Source organism: Geotrypetes seraphini, chromosome 6 (assembly GCF_902459505.1).
Source record: "Geotrypetes seraphini chromosome 6, aGeoSer1.1, whole genome shotgun sequence".
Classification (NCBI taxonomy): domain Eukaryota; kingdom Metazoa; phylum Chordata; class Amphibia; order Gymnophiona; family Dermophiidae; genus Geotrypetes; species Geotrypetes seraphini.
The window spans coordinates 146,997,238-147,013,944 of NC_047089.1; the positions used below are offsets into that span (position 1 = coordinate 146,997,238).

Consider the following 16,707-nt stretch of genomic DNA (forward strand, 5'->3'; position numbering starts at 1 on the left):
GCGAGGAGGGTGTTGGAGCTGCAAGCGTCATCTTGCAGAGAGCCTTTCCTCAGATTCATGGAGGCAGGGATGTCTTTATGCACCATACCTTCCTTTCTACCAGAGGTAGTTTTTCTGTTTTCATGTCAACAAGGAAGTGCGGCTTCCTGCTTTTCAGCCCACAAGCAAGAAGAAGCAGGACAAAGTATTGAAGTTGCTGGTTGTCAGGAGAGTTCTTCTCCATTATCCTGAGGTGACAAATGAGTTCCGCCTGTTGGACCACTTACTTGTCTTGATCAGTGCTAGCCATTGGGGCAGACTAGCCTCTATAGCTTCTATTTCCTGATGGATCTGCATGGCTATTTCCTCGGCGTACATTGGCTGTGGAAAGCAGCCAACATTTGCCATGAAAGCTTACTGAACCTAAAGTGTGGCATCTTCCTGAGCAGAGTCCAGGACAGTGCCACCTGACGAACTTTGTAGAGCAACCATATGGTCTACTCTCCTTACCTTTACACAATTTTACAGAGTGGGTGTGGTGGCACATATGGATGGGACCTCCAGGTCCTCTTTGCTGGTTGTAGGCTCATCTGTCTCGCCCTAGACTCAAGGGACTGCTCTGATATATCCAATCCATAAGGAATCGTATGCTGTTTGCACAGGAAGGAAGGATTAAGTTATTACGCCAATAATCCTCTTTCCTGTAGAACAGCATACGATTCCTTATGCCAGATGTATGTTATGCCTGCAGAGGTTTGTAGTCTTGTAAGAGTATCCAGTGGCTTGGCTTGGAGCAGCCAAGAAAGAGAAGTAGAGCCTTTGATAAAGCTGCATATTAGTACTGAAATCGATATCAGCACATTTTGCCTTACTAAGAGCTGTACAAGTGTTAGTGCCAATTGCACACAGGTAGGTGGGCTTTTTGCATCTCCACCATTCTTTGTTGCCCTGTTGGGTGGTTGTTTATTAACTCTTATTTACTATTGCAGAGCAGATCGAACTTAACTGGATCGGGGCGTTCCCTGAGCCCGCCCTTGTTTTCATTTCCTCTCCTAGGGGTTATCACTTGGTACGGACTGAGGAAAGGGGGCGCTGCTCAGAGAGACAAGAGGCAGAGAGAAGAAAATGATTGGCGTCTTCCGCAGGCAACTCGTGAGTTGGGTTGCTTAACCCACCTGTAAGGAATCGTATGCTGCTCTACAGGAAAGAGGATTATCGAGATAAGAATCTAATCCTTCCTTTACATTTGTGTCTTTTTGCAACATTCAAATATATATTAAAAGTATCTGCTTTGATGTGATGGTGTGTGCTTTGCTGGTAGGCGTGTACAAGGACAAAGATTGGGTGAATCATGGGCAGAGCACACATGTACATGTGTAGATTGTAACATAGACTAATCTACAGATAGATTTAAATTCTAGGTGCAAGCATTTACTCTTGCTATTGGGTGGGTGTAAATGTCCATACCTGCAATGTAGGCATGATTTCTACTACTTGTGCTAGTATTTTATATAAACAATGAGATACTGACTTGTCTTGATAAAGTTGACCTAAAATAAGCATCAGAAAATGTGCTTGTACGAGGCACCCCCTTATAAAACAGCTACCATCATGCACAGCCACATAATTACAAATTTGATAAACAATGTCCCTGATATTCAGCCTCCAGCAGTCAGTGGTTTTAAAACCTTTGACCACTTGAGGCTGAATTTAATGTGGATATTCCATGACAGGGCCATGGCTGGGCACCAGTTTTGAATATCCAGGTCAGCCACCAGCTGGTAGTTGGTGCTAATACTGTATAGCTAAGGTAGGAATTTTGTGTGGTCCTGTCCACTATGTTAACTATGCAGGCATCAGCATTGAATATGGCTGGCGATTTGAGTAACTCCTTCCACAGACAACCCCAGCAGTAACTGCACAGTGGATATCCAGCAGCACCGTGTGGTTAAGTGCCACAGAGTATCCAGGAATGGCCCGCAGAGTGAGGTTTATGTGGGTAGAAGCTATATTTATTTTTATTAATCATCCCCATTGTTTATTTGTTTTCTTTCCATCATATCTTGATCCACTCCCATACTTTCATGTAGAAATTAGCAGATCGGGAGAAGAATAAACAAGTAACTAATTCCCTTCTAAAATAAGATGATTTCTTACACAGGCTCAAGATTCACACTGATATTGATACTATGATTTTTAGGTCTGTATCTCCACAGCACCCCTTGTGTGCCTTCACTGCTCTTTCTTGGTGGTGTTTGGCATTTATGGTATGTATCCCTGCCAGCAGATTTCTTGCAAGAAAGAGATGTTGAAGAAATTCTGTCTAGTGAGCTCTATTCGTTTTCAGATTGAACCATGGTTTTTGTTAATATTTCGTAACTCTTGATACTGCAAATCTCACTACATTTGAATTTGCCCTTATTATTTTTTCTTGAAACAGTCATAGAACGTTAGAAGATGGGACTTCTCTAATGACCGTGCATCTCAATATATCAGAAGTGAAAAAAGAAGATTATGAAAACAAATTTGCCTGTGTTCTTCAAACATCGAATGGGCTAGCTACTGAGTTCTTATTTATAAAACATCCAGGTAGGGTACGCATTCTGCCTTCTATACAATCTTGTTTTCTGCAGTATTGATTGTCCCTGAAATAAAAGTTTTGTTTTTGCTTTGTTGGCCATTATAACTGGCAGCTAGGCCCAAATCTGAGGCCTAGGGTTTGCAGCCCCAAAACATAATTCAGTAAGCCAAGCCTCCATCCTTTTCCAAGAATGTACTCATCAGTTTTCACCTGGACCAGAATAGTCTCAATATTGCAAGTTTTTCATCAGCTATCAGAAACCAGCTTCAAATTGATTGGTTGGTGTATTAAATGTGCTGTACTTTTCTGTTGTGCGTAATGAACTTGTTTGGCAGTCTTGTTCATTTCAATTTTACCTTGCCTTGTCCTTTGTTTCTGTTTCCTGTTCTTGTGCTTTTCTTTAATCTTGCTTGTTCCTGCTTTCTTCTTGCACCCTTCCTGTAGACTTTTCTGATTTTAAAACAGAGAGTAGTGACGTTTCTGGAATCTAGTGGATTATAGGACCAGAGGCAACATGGATTCACTTTAGGTCTTGTCAAGCAAATCTGATTAATTTATTTGACTTGGTAAGCAGAGAATTGGATAGAGGGAATGTGCTAGATATGGTGTATTTAGATTTTCAACACAAAAAAAGAAATCCTATCATCACAATAAGCATATCAAAATAAATAATGATAAAGTGCTCAGTAGAAAACCACCACCTTATACCGACAAAGGCATGTAATAAATGATGTAATACCACACATCATTGTGCCCATCTTACCTCCATAGCTACCAGCAATATTTTCAATATATCAATGTATCAAAAGTATGGGGAAATTTTTTTTTTTACTTATCTTTAATGATAAACTATGTTATACCGGCAGTTTTTTGCAGTGACTTCAATATGCTGTTCCGTTGACTGATAATCCCAATTAAAGTGAAAAAATCCCCATTCTGCAAACCAGTGTCCAACAAAAAGTGTCCAAAATTTTTTATAAAAAGTATCCAACAAAAGTCTAAATAATGTTCGTTCTAAACAATAAATTCATAAAAATCCTTTTAGAATTCAAAGACAAAGCATGAATTATCTTCAATACCGATCATGTTTCACTTCAGCTTCGTCAGGAAGAAAAACGCCATTCTAGGGAAGAAGACAAGCAATATTATACTTAATTTCAACAATATATAAAGCAACAAATCAAAAAATATTTTGAAAAAATTCACGGTTTCTTTACCGGGCAGAGGAAGAGATCACAGACTTCCGTCTATCAAACACATAGCGGCAGATCGAGCAACTTCATGTTTTTACGTTATGGGACATAAAACTTTAAATAATGTCTATAGCAGGGGTACCCACACTTTTTTGGCTTGCGAGCTACTTTTACCAAGTCAAAATGATCGACTAACAATAAAATTTTAAAAAACACAAAGCACACTGTACGCAGAGAAAATGTTAATTATCATTTGTATTCGAGGGTTTTTTCAGAGGTCAAGGCAGATGACTTTAAAATATGCAATGTCACCTCAGTAACAACTATATAAAAATAGACAAATATACCCCCTCCCCTTTTACTAAACTGCGATAGCGGTTTTTAGCGCAGGGAGCTGCGCTGAATGTCTCTCGCAGCTCCTGACGCTCATAGGCTCTCTGCACTAAGAACCACTATCATAGTTTAGTAAAAGAGGGCCATAGTGCAAAATATAGACAACAGATATAAATTCTCAAAATGGACACATTTTGATCACTAAATTGAAAATAAAATCATTTTTCCTACCTTTTTGTCTGGTGATTTCATGAGTCTCTGGTTGCACTTCCTTCTTCTGTAAAGCCAATATTTCTTTCTTTCTGCCTTTCTTTCTCTCTCCCCCTGCCTTGCCTGTCTTTCTTTCTCTCTCCCCCTGCCCCCCTCTTTATTTCTGCCTTTCTTTCTCTCTCCCTCTGCCTTCCTGCCTGTCTTTCTTTCTCTCTTCTCCTGCCCCCCTCTTTATTTCTGCCTTTCTTTCTCTCTCCCTCTGCCTTCCTGCCTGTCTTTCTTTCTCTCTTCTCCTGTCCCTCCTCTTTATTTCTGCTTTTCTTTCTCTCTCCTCCTGCCTGCCTGTCTTTCTTTCCTCTCCCCCTGCACCCCCAAGCCATCACACCGATTTCTCCACTTCCATGATTCTTTCCCTACTCCCCCCCCCCCCCCCAAGCCACCATGCCGATTTTTCCCTGCTGCTTTCCTGAGCCAGGCCTGGCGCGTACAAGCACCGGGCACACAAGACTTCACCTCCGACGTCAATTCTAACGTCAGGGAGGAAGTTCCAGGCCAGCCAGGCAGCGATTGGCTGGCCTAGAACTTCCTCTCCGACATCAGAATTGATGTCAGAGGTGAAGTGTTGTGGCCTGGCTCGGGGAAGCAGCAGGGAGAAAAAGATTGTAAAGGCAACGCGATCGACCATTTGGGCCCCCCTGGTCTATAGTAATGAATGATTTCACCTGTTGCCAGAGTTGATTGAAAGAAACAAAATCAATATTTATAAGAGGCATAAACAAGTTTTCATTTATCATTGTGATATGAGCCATTCAATTTCTTTAAGTCCTAAGTGTGCTAGAGTCTGCCTTGCAAAAATCAATCGTTGTTCATAAGTCAAAAAATGAAAGATATCACCTCCTTTATAGAAGTGAAATTGCCTAATCACACTGAACTTAAGATCATTAAGTATATAGTGTATGAAAGAGGAGCTGGACTTGGGCATGATAGTATGTGGTGATCTATAGATGGCCAAACAGGTTGAAAAGGCAACAGCAAAAACTAGAAGAATGATGCTAGGGTGCATAGGGAGAGGTATGGCCAGTAAGAAAAAGGAGGTATTGATGCCTCTGTATAGGACTGGGGAGACCTCATTTAGAAAATTGTGTGCAATTCTGGAGAACGCACCTTCAAAAAGATATAAACAGGATGGAGTCTGTCCAGGAGAAGTCTTCTTAAATGGTTGGTGGTCCTCGTCATAAGGCTTATGGGGACAGACTTAAAGATCTCAATTTGTATACTTTGGAGGAAGGGTAGGAGAGGGGAGATATGATAGAAATGTTTAAATACTTATGTGGTATATATGCACATGAGGCAAATCTTTCATTTGAAAGGAAGCCCCAGAATGAAAGGGCATAGAATGAAGTTAAGAGGTGAAAGGTTCAGGAGTAATCTAAGGAAATGCTTTTTTACAGAAAGGGTGGTACATTCATGGAATACATTCATGGAATAGTCTCCCAGTAGAGTTAATGAAGACAAAGACTGTCTGAATTCAAGAAAGCATGGGTCAGACACGTTGGATCTCTTAGGGAGCAGAGGAAATAGTGAATGCTCTGGATGGGCAGACTGGATGGGCCATTTGGCCTTTATCTGCCATCATGTTCCTCTGTTTCTAACTTCAGTTCTGCTTGGCTGGAATGACTCGGCTAGTTTTCCAGGTATCACCTCAGCTTGTCTGACCACTGTTAGAACTGTTTACTTTGGTACTGATTGCCCTCACCCTGACTAAACAACCATCTGCATTATAACTTTAAGGTTGGTTATAAATATTCTTCAATAGCTATCAAAAATTGCTTAACTCAGGACACAGTAAGATGTTTTGCATTAGTTTTGCCATTCACATGCACTAATCATGCAGTATTTTATTTTATTTTTTTGGCTGGATCGTATCTGGGGTGGAGATTGGGCATGGAAGTGCTATTCAGTTACTGCATGTAATAATCGGCGCACTAACTGACTAACATACATGTAACTTGGGAGCTCGTAGCACTTCCTAAATAAGAGGTGGTAATTGCTGTTGCATTAACGGAGCTCCCACATTATATCTGTTTGTTCTATGAGCGTAGAGCAGCATCAGAGCATTTAGCTCTCCGGGCCGTGGTAGAAACCTCTATCTTAGCTTAGTAAAAAGGGGGGTTAATTTTTTTCAGTATTCATTCTGTAGTGCTAAAATTAGCACATGACTAGAATGTGAAATCATTGAACTAGGTCAAATTTACGGTCATACTAGAAATGGGCATAGTGTGTGTGGAAAGGCCCGGGTTAGGATACACCAAGCGAATTTACTAGCACAGCTTAGTAAAAAGACTCCTTTGGTCCAAATTTCTGAGCTGTTAATCATTCAATGTGGGAACTAATGCAGGCTAAGAAATTAGCACTTTGTTTATAATTAATAAAACACATGAATTATTGGGGAGTGTTACAACTGTGTTAAATCGCTTACATGGAAAGTGCTGTTTTGGGGTTATGTAATGGGCATTTAACATGTAAGCTGTTAGCGTGTGTTAGCTGCTAACAAAATATCAGGCAAAAAACTATTTTGGATCAAAACAGAAATAGTGAAATAGGCACCAAAGGAAGGAAAAATGTGTATAATTGGATAAATATACAAAGAAGCACTTTAAAATCTTAGCAATTATAATTTAAAATTAAAATGTCAAATATAAGGTAAAATCCAACATGGCCATGTTTAGCCCCAAGCCTGTATCAGGGGCACACAAACTGCAAAATTAAAAAAAATATATAAATGAATCAGATACTATACTCTGGAGAAGGCATGTAAATCAATCTCATGAATATTCATTGTGGATAGCCTGAAAATCTGACTGGCTGGGATTCCCCCAGGACATGTTTAGGAATCGCTGCACTAGACAATAGAATAGATAGTTCTCTATCCTTTGCCTCAGTAATGTAGGCCTCTGAATTTTTCCATCAGTTAGATAAGATTCTTAACTTTGTAGGTTCATGTTGTATGAAACACTTTTTGCTTGGCAGGCTTTAGGTAATAATGTATTGAGAGAAGGCCGACTTTGCTGGCACCTGTGATCAATGTTCTCTCTAAATTTTGCTGGCCCATGTGTGCATGGAAAACTTCTTGTTTGCAGGTTTTCAGCCTTGACTCGATATGTGCAGTATAGTCTATGTTTTTTTGTGCATGCTAGGCATGCACACTCCCTTTCTGACACATTTGCATGCACACACCTATAGCTTAGCAGAAACGCAGCTTGTGATTAGTTATGGTACCTGTCCCAGCCTTTTGAGTCACTTTGATAAAGTCAGGTCAGTGTTAAGTATTGGGTAAATCTCAACCCATTTCAGGCAGAATTAACTTAGAAATAATTTTAATGCATTACTGTTATGAAACATTTTGCAATCACAATGTTACTTTTTTGTTTCTGTATGATTTTTTTTCTTGCTTTTTTATGCAGCTCCAAATTTTCAGGGAGGCTTGATTGCAATCTTTGTTGCATTGGCCCTAGTGATCGTTATTGCTGTATTGACTTATAAGGTTTTCAGGGTTGACATTATACTCTGGCATCGACAAAGCTGCTTTTATCATCATTCAATTAAAGAAGGTATGTCTTTGATCCTTGTGTTCTATAGGCTGTAGGTAGTTGTTTCTAAAATACTTTGTTCAAAGTGCAAAAAGTAATTTTTCGGAAGGAACCTAGATATTGTTTCTGTATAATAGCGATGCAGCCTTACTCAGCTGGAGGATTATTCAGCTATCTGGATCTGACATCTATCACAAACCCATCCAAAACATACAATTTGAAGGTCACAGTACTTATCCAAAGCATATAACCTTACTATGTAGTGTAAAGTGCTAACATTTTAGAAAATGTTTAGGGTTGTGAGTGGGTCCTCCATAACGACATTATTTGCCTTCCTTCCAGAGGGGTGAGGTCACATGTTTTCTGTGACTGCACAAATGGGGTTGTGGCCACAAAGAGAATAATGATATACTATATTGAAGGGTGTCTTTCTCCTTTGAACTGTTTGTGGTATTGTGGTATATAAAAATAAAGTTATTATTAGTGTTTCACCATTCCTTATTTTTTCATTTTACATTTTCTCTTACAAGCCTACACCTTCACAGACAAACTTGGTCAAAGATATATAGCCATTGCACTGTTGACAAAACTACTGTCCTATTAACACAGAATGCCTGCTCATTACCTCCACCCCCCAAAAAAAATGTACAATTATGATCCAGATTTCTATATGAGTATCTCATTCCTACAGCATTTCCATATCACTAAAGCCCCATTCTCATGTATCACTTTATTTTGTTTGTACTTTGAATCAGAGCCCATTAACTTGCACAACCTGCCCTACAAAGACACATGGAAAAGCGCAACAAGGTGGCATGCCTCATTCATTGGTAACTCTGTAAACATTACGCATCACTATATCGGAAAAGCATTGGGGTCATGACACTAAGAGAATTGTGGAAAAGGAAAAGATTATCATCTGGAACATCCACATCTCGACAGATAAAAAGCTAGATGTAAGAAAGCTGGACATAGCAGTAAAAGAGAAAAATACCAGTATGGCATTAACCATAGAGATGTCAGTCTCAAGTGAATCTTGTAGGGAGAGATGATCTTCAAGTACTAAGAAATGCAGTCTGAGACTAAGAAATGTGGCAGAAAGATAGCTATTTGTCATCATTTTGGGTGCCACAGGTTTGATCAAAAAAATTTCTAATACACCTAGATAATTTGCCTATACACTTCTCCCTCCTTATTCGTGGGGGTTAGGGATTAACATGACTGCAAATACTGGAAAACTGCGAATAATGTTTTTATATGTTATTCACGGTTTTCTTTTAAAAACCCTCCCGCATTTGGTGAAATCGCGAATAACAATCTCATGTTCCAGTAGCTCAACTTTATTCCAACTTTACTTCATCCCCGCTACCCCTCTGAAACCACTTTCCCTGTGCTGTGTCCCGCCTCCCCTCAACTTCTTGTTTCCGGTAGGGCAGGACACGGTGGAGGGAAATCTCCAGGGCTACCGCAGGCAACCTCATGTAAACTACCACCACTGCCGGCAACCTCAGAGACAGGTTTGAAGTTAGAACCAGTGGGGTTTAAGAATGAGCAAGAGATGCCAGACCTCGGTCGCAGTAGAAGCATGGAGGGGAAAGATACAGGACTGGGGGGGGAGGCATGCTGATTGGGGAGAGCGCAAATGCATGTGACTTGGTTTCTTTTGACTGATTCTTGAAAAGAGGCTGGTAATCTGTGATTTTCTCTGCACGCTGCAAATCGGTGCTTGGAAAAACACAGCAAAATTTTTCTCTGCAACCATGGATGACCTAATTCGGGTGGGAGATGTCAGAAGTCAAAAAACCGCAAATAATCGAAACTGATTTTGGAAACCGCGAATACGGAGGGATAAGTGTACTTGTTACATGTTAACAATTCTCAAGCATTAATAGTAAATTTGAAAGACTGAGATTAAACTCCACATTCCTTGGTTTAGAAATAATATTCATTTCTGTCATGGTATATGCAGAACTAAATATTTCAAAATAGTGACAATCTAACTCATATAGCATTCATTTATTCAATGTTACTAGCCAATAGTGGGTTTATCCATCGGAGAAATATATTTTCAAAAAATCAAGTGGAGAGAAAGCTTGTGAGTATTTCACAAATGCTGCTTTAATAAGTTTGTTTTATTTAGGCATTTTCTTCATTTGATTTTTTGAAAATATATTTCTCTGATAGATAAACGCACTATTGGCTAGTAACATTGAATGTATGAATGAATGCTATATGCAGAAGTAGTCCATCTGGACAAATTGTCCCTGAGAGAAAACATATACCATATTTTTACATATATAACCCATATTACTTTAACTGGGTATAAACTCCACTCTTTAAACTGAGAGCACTAACCCCTGGGAAGAAAAAGCCTCAGGTTTTCTTTTTAGGCAGAGCTGAATGCTCAAACCTCCTCCACCCACATCATTGGCTCAATCCAGGAGAGTTATGACTGTGCTATCCAATCAAAGAAGAGTAGCCAACGTTCACTACCTAGATACGTGGTTGGATTTGATAGGTGAAGCTCTCTTTAAAAGATCAATGAGATATGGTTGCAATAACAGGACGCTGGTGAGAAGAGATAAGCAACTCAGTGAGTACTCTCTATGAGAGACTTTTTATATATATGATTTGGTGAATGAATTAGACATAGACTATCTATAATAATAAAATGCTAAGCGCGCATGCGCACTCGCACTTTGTGTTCTCTGATCCCTTTTCTGTCGGGAAGTGGCCACAAGAGTGCGCATGCGCGCTTTTTACGTCACACATGACAACTCGACTCACTCAGGAAGAAGGGCCCGACATGGTGGAAGAACAGTAGCAGCCCCCGAAGCTCCTCACCAGTCCAATCCCTCTCCATCATCACCGACGACGAAGAAGCTGCAGCTGGGGCAGTCGGGGCCTTCCCTGCCGCGCACAACCCGCTCCCTCTCCTGCAGCTCAGGCACCACAGAAGCTGCGAAATCCACTGAGCGAGAAAGCACAACCCGGTTCCCGTGCCTGCCTATCCCCCCCCAACACAGCGCATCTAAGCTGCCGCCGCGGCTACTCTCTCAAACCGTACCAGGCGGGGATCGAGAGAGGAGCCTCAGCTTTGAATTAAAAAAGCACCGTCCTTTCAGAGCCTCAATCTTCACCAGCAGCAAGCAGTTAGTACTCTCTCTTAGGGGAAGGAGAGCAGGCCCGGGATTTGTCCGGCCCCGGCTAGGCAAAAACCCCCTTCCCCGCCGCACCCAGGCCCCGGCGGTCCCCGCCAGCAGAGGCGGAAAGAGATCTAAGCCCACAACTCCCGACTCCGGATGACAAAGTTCATTGTTAAAAATCAAAACCGCCACCTCGGCTCCTCTCTCGAACCGCACCAGGCGGGGATCGAGAGAGGAGCCGCGGCGTTGGCGTTGAATTAAAAAATGAACTTTGTCATCCGGAGCCGGCACCTGTCATGCTCGATGCCAATGCTGATCCAAAACTAAATTATCTCATTTGCATGCCACCTCTCCCTCGAAAACCTATGTATTGAGATCACAACTCACATTCGGGTAATAGTAGGCGCATTAGACGGTTGCCATAACAATGTTGCATCTGGTTACTAATAGGCCCGTTCCACGTGCTAACTTTCGCATTTAAATGAGTGTCAAGTGATGGTTTGACCTACACAAGTCACTCTGTGCCTATTTCATACTTTGGACCATTTCTACTGTGCCGATTTACTTCAAATAACTTACTCTGTGCAACTTCCCTTATTACAAAAAAAAAATAAAAGGTGACAGACATCTCCACACACAGAAAATACATACACTGAAGTACAAGGAGGCTACAAATACAGATTCAAAGAGACAGACACCAAAACAAAGACAGACAGACAATGGACAAGGAAAATTACTTGAGAGACAGACAAACAGGAAAAAAAGACAGACACAGAAGGACAAGGGGGATACAGATTCAAAGAGACAGACATCAAAACAAAGAGAGACAGATAGACATGACACACAGCAAAAAAAAAAAATACTGCAGAGACAGACAAACAGGAAAAAAAAAAGAAACACAAAGGAGAGAGAGACAGAAAGAAAAACAAACAAACCCATATAGCAGCCTGAGAGACAAACACCAAAACAAACACAGAGAGACCAAAAGTAAGAATTACAGTCAGCAGCCAAACAGATAGACAGAAGGTGACTGTCAAAAAAACAAACAGAAGAACAGGAGTCTAAAGAAACACATTTAAAGAAAAAAAAATTTGCAGAAGGAGAGAGACAAACAGAAAAAAAAGACACACACAGAAGGACAGGGGGCTACACACACACATTCAAAGAGACAGACACCAAAACAAAGACAGACAAACAGACATTGGTCAAGGAAACACACAGCAACAACAAAAAAAAACACAAAACCCAGGGAGGCAGACATACACAGAAAAAAAAACCACCCATATAGCAGCCAAAGATACAAACAACAAAACAAACACAGACAGAGAGACCACAAGTAAGAAATACAGACATCAGCCAAAGATATAGATAGAAAGTGACAGTCAAAAAACCACACAGAAGACCAGGGTTCTAAAGAGACAGATTTAAAGAAAAAACAAGTAGAGAGAGGCAACAAACAGGTAAAAAAAGACACACATAGAAGGAAAGGGGGCTACAGAGACAGATTCAAAGAGACAGACACCAAAACAAAGACATATATTCTATTCTAGCACCCGTTAATATAACGGGCTTAAAAACTAGTATTTATATATTTATTTTTCACAGAAACATATTGGAAGGTGAAAGTTCACATGCCCTGAAGAAACGGTCTTTACCATGAAACGTCGGCTTCTACTTATATATCACTTTAATTCCTTATGACTTAGAAATTATAGTTGTTTTGTCCTGCACTAACTGTGACACTTGCACATCCCTCTTGGAAGTTTTTGGAGCCAATGATGTGGGTGGAGGAGGTTTGAGCATTCAGCTCTGCCTAAAAGAAAACCTGAGGCTTTTTCTTCCTGGGGGTTAGTGCTCTCAGTTTAGAGTGGAGTTTATACCCAGTTAAAGTAATATTTATTACACACTCGCACCCACATTAATTATCATAGTTTCACTAATATATAACCCATACACATGTATACCCCACAGAAAAAAACCAAAGAACAATAGAGAAATATTCTCACCTCTGAGTGGTGTCATTGACAGAGCCCTGTGTGGTGCTTGGCTAGACTAAAATAGGTAGACAGTTCTAGCTGCACCATAGCACACATGCACGGGTACTTTCCTGTCCAATGTCTTTCAGTTCTATATTATTGCTTATAGAATACAAGGGGAAGTGGGATGGTATGTGAGAATATTCAGCCTGCTATCCTTGGAGGACATCTGCTACAGGTAAGTAAGTTTGCATTCTAAGAAAAAGCAGGTCTCATTTCTCACCTCTGGAAATCCCTACCTACTAGGCTTACAAAAATAGCAAAGGTTAGGTCAATAAGGACTCAAAACATTGATGCTTGTTTAATAATTTTAAACTCCTCATTTTTTAGCTTAAAATGGGGTGTGCTCAACTCGAGGACGATGCTCCGGCCCAAATATAAGCCTAGCTCAACAAAAATTAAAGGAAATTCAGAAAAATTATAAAAAATAAAAAAATAAATCCACTAAAAATCCCAGAAGGGGAACTTTTAAACAAAAATTGGTTATGAGGAAAAACAAAATGAATAGGGAAAGGAAGGCACCATTTTCCATACAGTTCAAAGAACTGCGATGTACACGTCTATTCTGCTGTGTGGACAAAAGAAGACTTGGGTCCACTGCTTATGTGTCGGTGGGAAGGCACCTATACATACACAGTACTGTGCGGCTAGACCTTTCCACATATTTTAAGCCGTGCTGGGCTCTGTTGATGACCAGTTGTGAGAACTGAGGCCTGCTTGTCCTTGGAAAAAGCTAATTTTGTAAGTAAAATCATATAGCTGAGCCGAAGCACCTTTATCTTATGTAAATACAACCTTAGCTGATATTTCCTTTCTGTTCTCAAGTGATTGATTTTTCTGTTATCCTCCATGGACAGATTGCTCTGTTATAGTCAATTCTTGTGCTATGGCTTTTGTTTTCCTGTTATGCTGTTGGTTGCACTAACAATAAAAATTATTTAAAAAAAAAAAAAAAAATCATATATACCCCAAACCCCTGCATTTGTTGCAAAAAAAAAAAATAATTGTTAAATTGTATTTAAACCATGGGTGTTACATTGCATTACATTACATTAATATTTATGGAAGGCTAATTTAGTAACATAGTAAATGGCGGCAGATAAAGACCTGAGCAGTGTTTCACAAACATTATTTTGCTCCGGCACACTAATGGAGCAAATGTTTTTCTGTGAGACACCCACAACCCTGCCCCAGCCCCTTCCTTCCCGATTCCACCTCCCAGCCCCGGCCCACGTGAACCTCATCTCGTTTATCTGAGCTCGGGGCCTCCAAGCATGCACGGACACCGACGTAATGATGATGCACGCATGCACATAACTTCATCACGACCTCTGTGCATGCTCAGAAGCTCTCCAGACATGGTCCCGAACTCAGGGAAAACGAGACTAGGTTTGTATGGGGGTGGAGAGGAGGAAAGGCGCCAACACTGGAAGTGATACTCTGTATATGTCATATGCCCTTGCGATTCACAGGCCTAAAGACAAGCTGCTACCATGGCTTATGCAGTATATCTCTTAAAGTGTAAATAACCAAGAGTTGAAACAAATTCATGGAGAAAGTCTCGGTAACAAATCTTGTGTTTTTCTTGAACGCATTGCCACCTTTTCTAAACTTCGATTTAATTGTGTTACTTATATTTTATCAAAATTTTATCAAAATGTGATTTTAAAAATAACTCAATTCATTCTCCTGTAATTTCAGATGGGAAGACCTATGATGCCTATGTGATGTTTCCAAAAAGCGGAAACACAAACAGCATTTACCCAGTTGATACCTTTGTATTAAAGGTGCTACCTGAAGTGTTAGAGAGGCAGTGTGGATATAGACTGTTCATATTGGGCAGAGATGAATTGCCAGGAGAAGGTAAGCATATGCCAAAAATGTTATACGATGATAGTCACATTGTAAATGATGGCAGATGTTACCAAAGTGACTCATCCTTTCTGCACTGTTGTAGTTTTGTCCATTTAGGCTAGATGCACAAAAATTATACCCATATGGAACCCCAAATCCTAGTCCACTTCCCCTGTCCACTTCCTCACCAGATCTATTAGTTGTATCAGTTGTCATTTTGATTTATAACTGCTGTTCTGCTTAGGCTACCCCTATTGTTTTCTCATAAATGCAGTGGATTTAGAGTTACGACTACCTCTGCTTGTTACCTCATTGCTTTATTTCCATCTCCTTGCCTCTAGGTATTTTTCTCAAGTTTATCTTACACTTTTTTTGAATGATGTCAGTACCTCCTCATCTGGGAGGACATTCTAGGCATCCACCACCCTTTCTGAGAAAAATTATATTCTGACAATGTTCCTGAGTCTATCCCCTCAAAGCTTCATATTGTGACCAGTGGTGTAGCCAGTGGTAAGGTTTGGTAGGACAGGCCTTGACGGCATGGGCCTCTCCAAACCTGCAGCATCCATTAAATGGCTGTCAGGGATGCTGAAGCCCTGCCAGCCAAGGAAATTCTCTGCTGAGCTGCTCCCCCTCCTCCTCTTGCTGCTGCAGCAAACAGGAAGTTGACCCTTAAGGTGAGGAATGTTGGCTTAGTGCCTAACCCTCAGCAAGTCTGGTTCTAAGAGAGAAGTTGTAGATAGAGAATGACATGGTGGCTGTTACTTGCGGCTATCCTTGGGTAACCTGCCGAAACGGTGGGGGGAAAAAAGTGCTCACTGTGGGTACCGGGATAAGGCCATCCACCGCCCCGGGGAACGGTGAATGGCTTTGTCTCTGCAGTTAAGGGAGGGAACGCGCGCGGACCCCTTCCCTCCTTCCTTCCTACCTACCGGCCGCATCTATCTCCCTCCCTCCCCCTTACCTTCATGGCGCATTACAGTGTAATTTGTTCAAGCCGCCGGAGCCTTCCTGAAGTTGTGTGCATCTGCAGGCGGAAGCTTTTCCTCTGAAGCAACCAAAAGTTGCGTCAGAGGAGAAGCTTCTGCCTGCAGACAAATGCGACTTCAGGTAGGCTCCGGTGGCTTGAACAAATTCCACTGTAACGCGCCACAAAGATAAAAGGGAGGGAGGGAGATGGTCAGACTGCGCGCGGGGTGCTGAAGGGCAGTGGAAAGGAACATGCTGAAGGGGATGGCGAGAGGGAAGAGTGGTGGTGGAAAGGAATGGAACAGATGCTGAAGGGGGTGAAGAGGAACAGATGCTGAAAGGGGGTGGAGAGGAACAGATGCTGAAGGGGTGGAGAGGAACAGATGCTGAAGGGGGGGGGAGAGGAACAGACGCTGAAGGGAAATGTGGAAGAGAGAGTGGGGAGAAGACGCTGAAGGGAAATGGGGGAACAGAGAGTGGGGAGAAGACGATAAAGGGAAATGGGGGAACAGAGAGTGGGGAGAAGACGCTAGAAGGGAAGAAGACAGAGATGCCAGACTATGGGGGGAGCAGAGGGAAGAAGATGGGTGCCAGAGCAATTGGGAGGGTGTGGAGGGAGAGATGGAAGGGAGAGGCACAGTAACAGAGCAAATGTAAGATGCAGAGAGAAGGCAGACATAAGAACATAAGAACATAACATAAGCATCGCCTCTGCCGGGTCAGACCAGGGGTCCATCATGCCCAGCAGTCCACTCTCGCAGCGGCCCCCCAGGTCCATGACCTGTAAGTGATCCTTTACCTAAAACGTTTTATTCC

The 16,707-nt window shown here is 41.4% G+C and overlaps 1 protein-coding gene across 8 annotated transcripts in view; it reads left to right on the forward strand.

Moving 5' to 3' along the window:
• Positions 1-16,707, forward strand: part of LOC117362265 (interleukin-1 receptor type 1-like) — a 104,494-nt gene that overhangs the window by 65,758 nt on the left and 22,029 nt on the right. For all 8 annotated transcript variants that reach the window (XM_033948403.1, XM_033948405.1, XM_033948409.1 and 5 more), the window contains 3 exons: positions 2,420-2,568; positions 7,761-7,907; positions 14,770-14,931. In XM_033948403.1, coding sequence (XP_033804294.1) covers positions 2,420-2,568; positions 7,761-7,907; positions 14,770-14,931 — 458 coding nt within the window. The remainder of the gene's footprint in view (positions 1-2,419; positions 2,569-7,760; positions 7,908-14,769; positions 14,932-16,707) is intronic.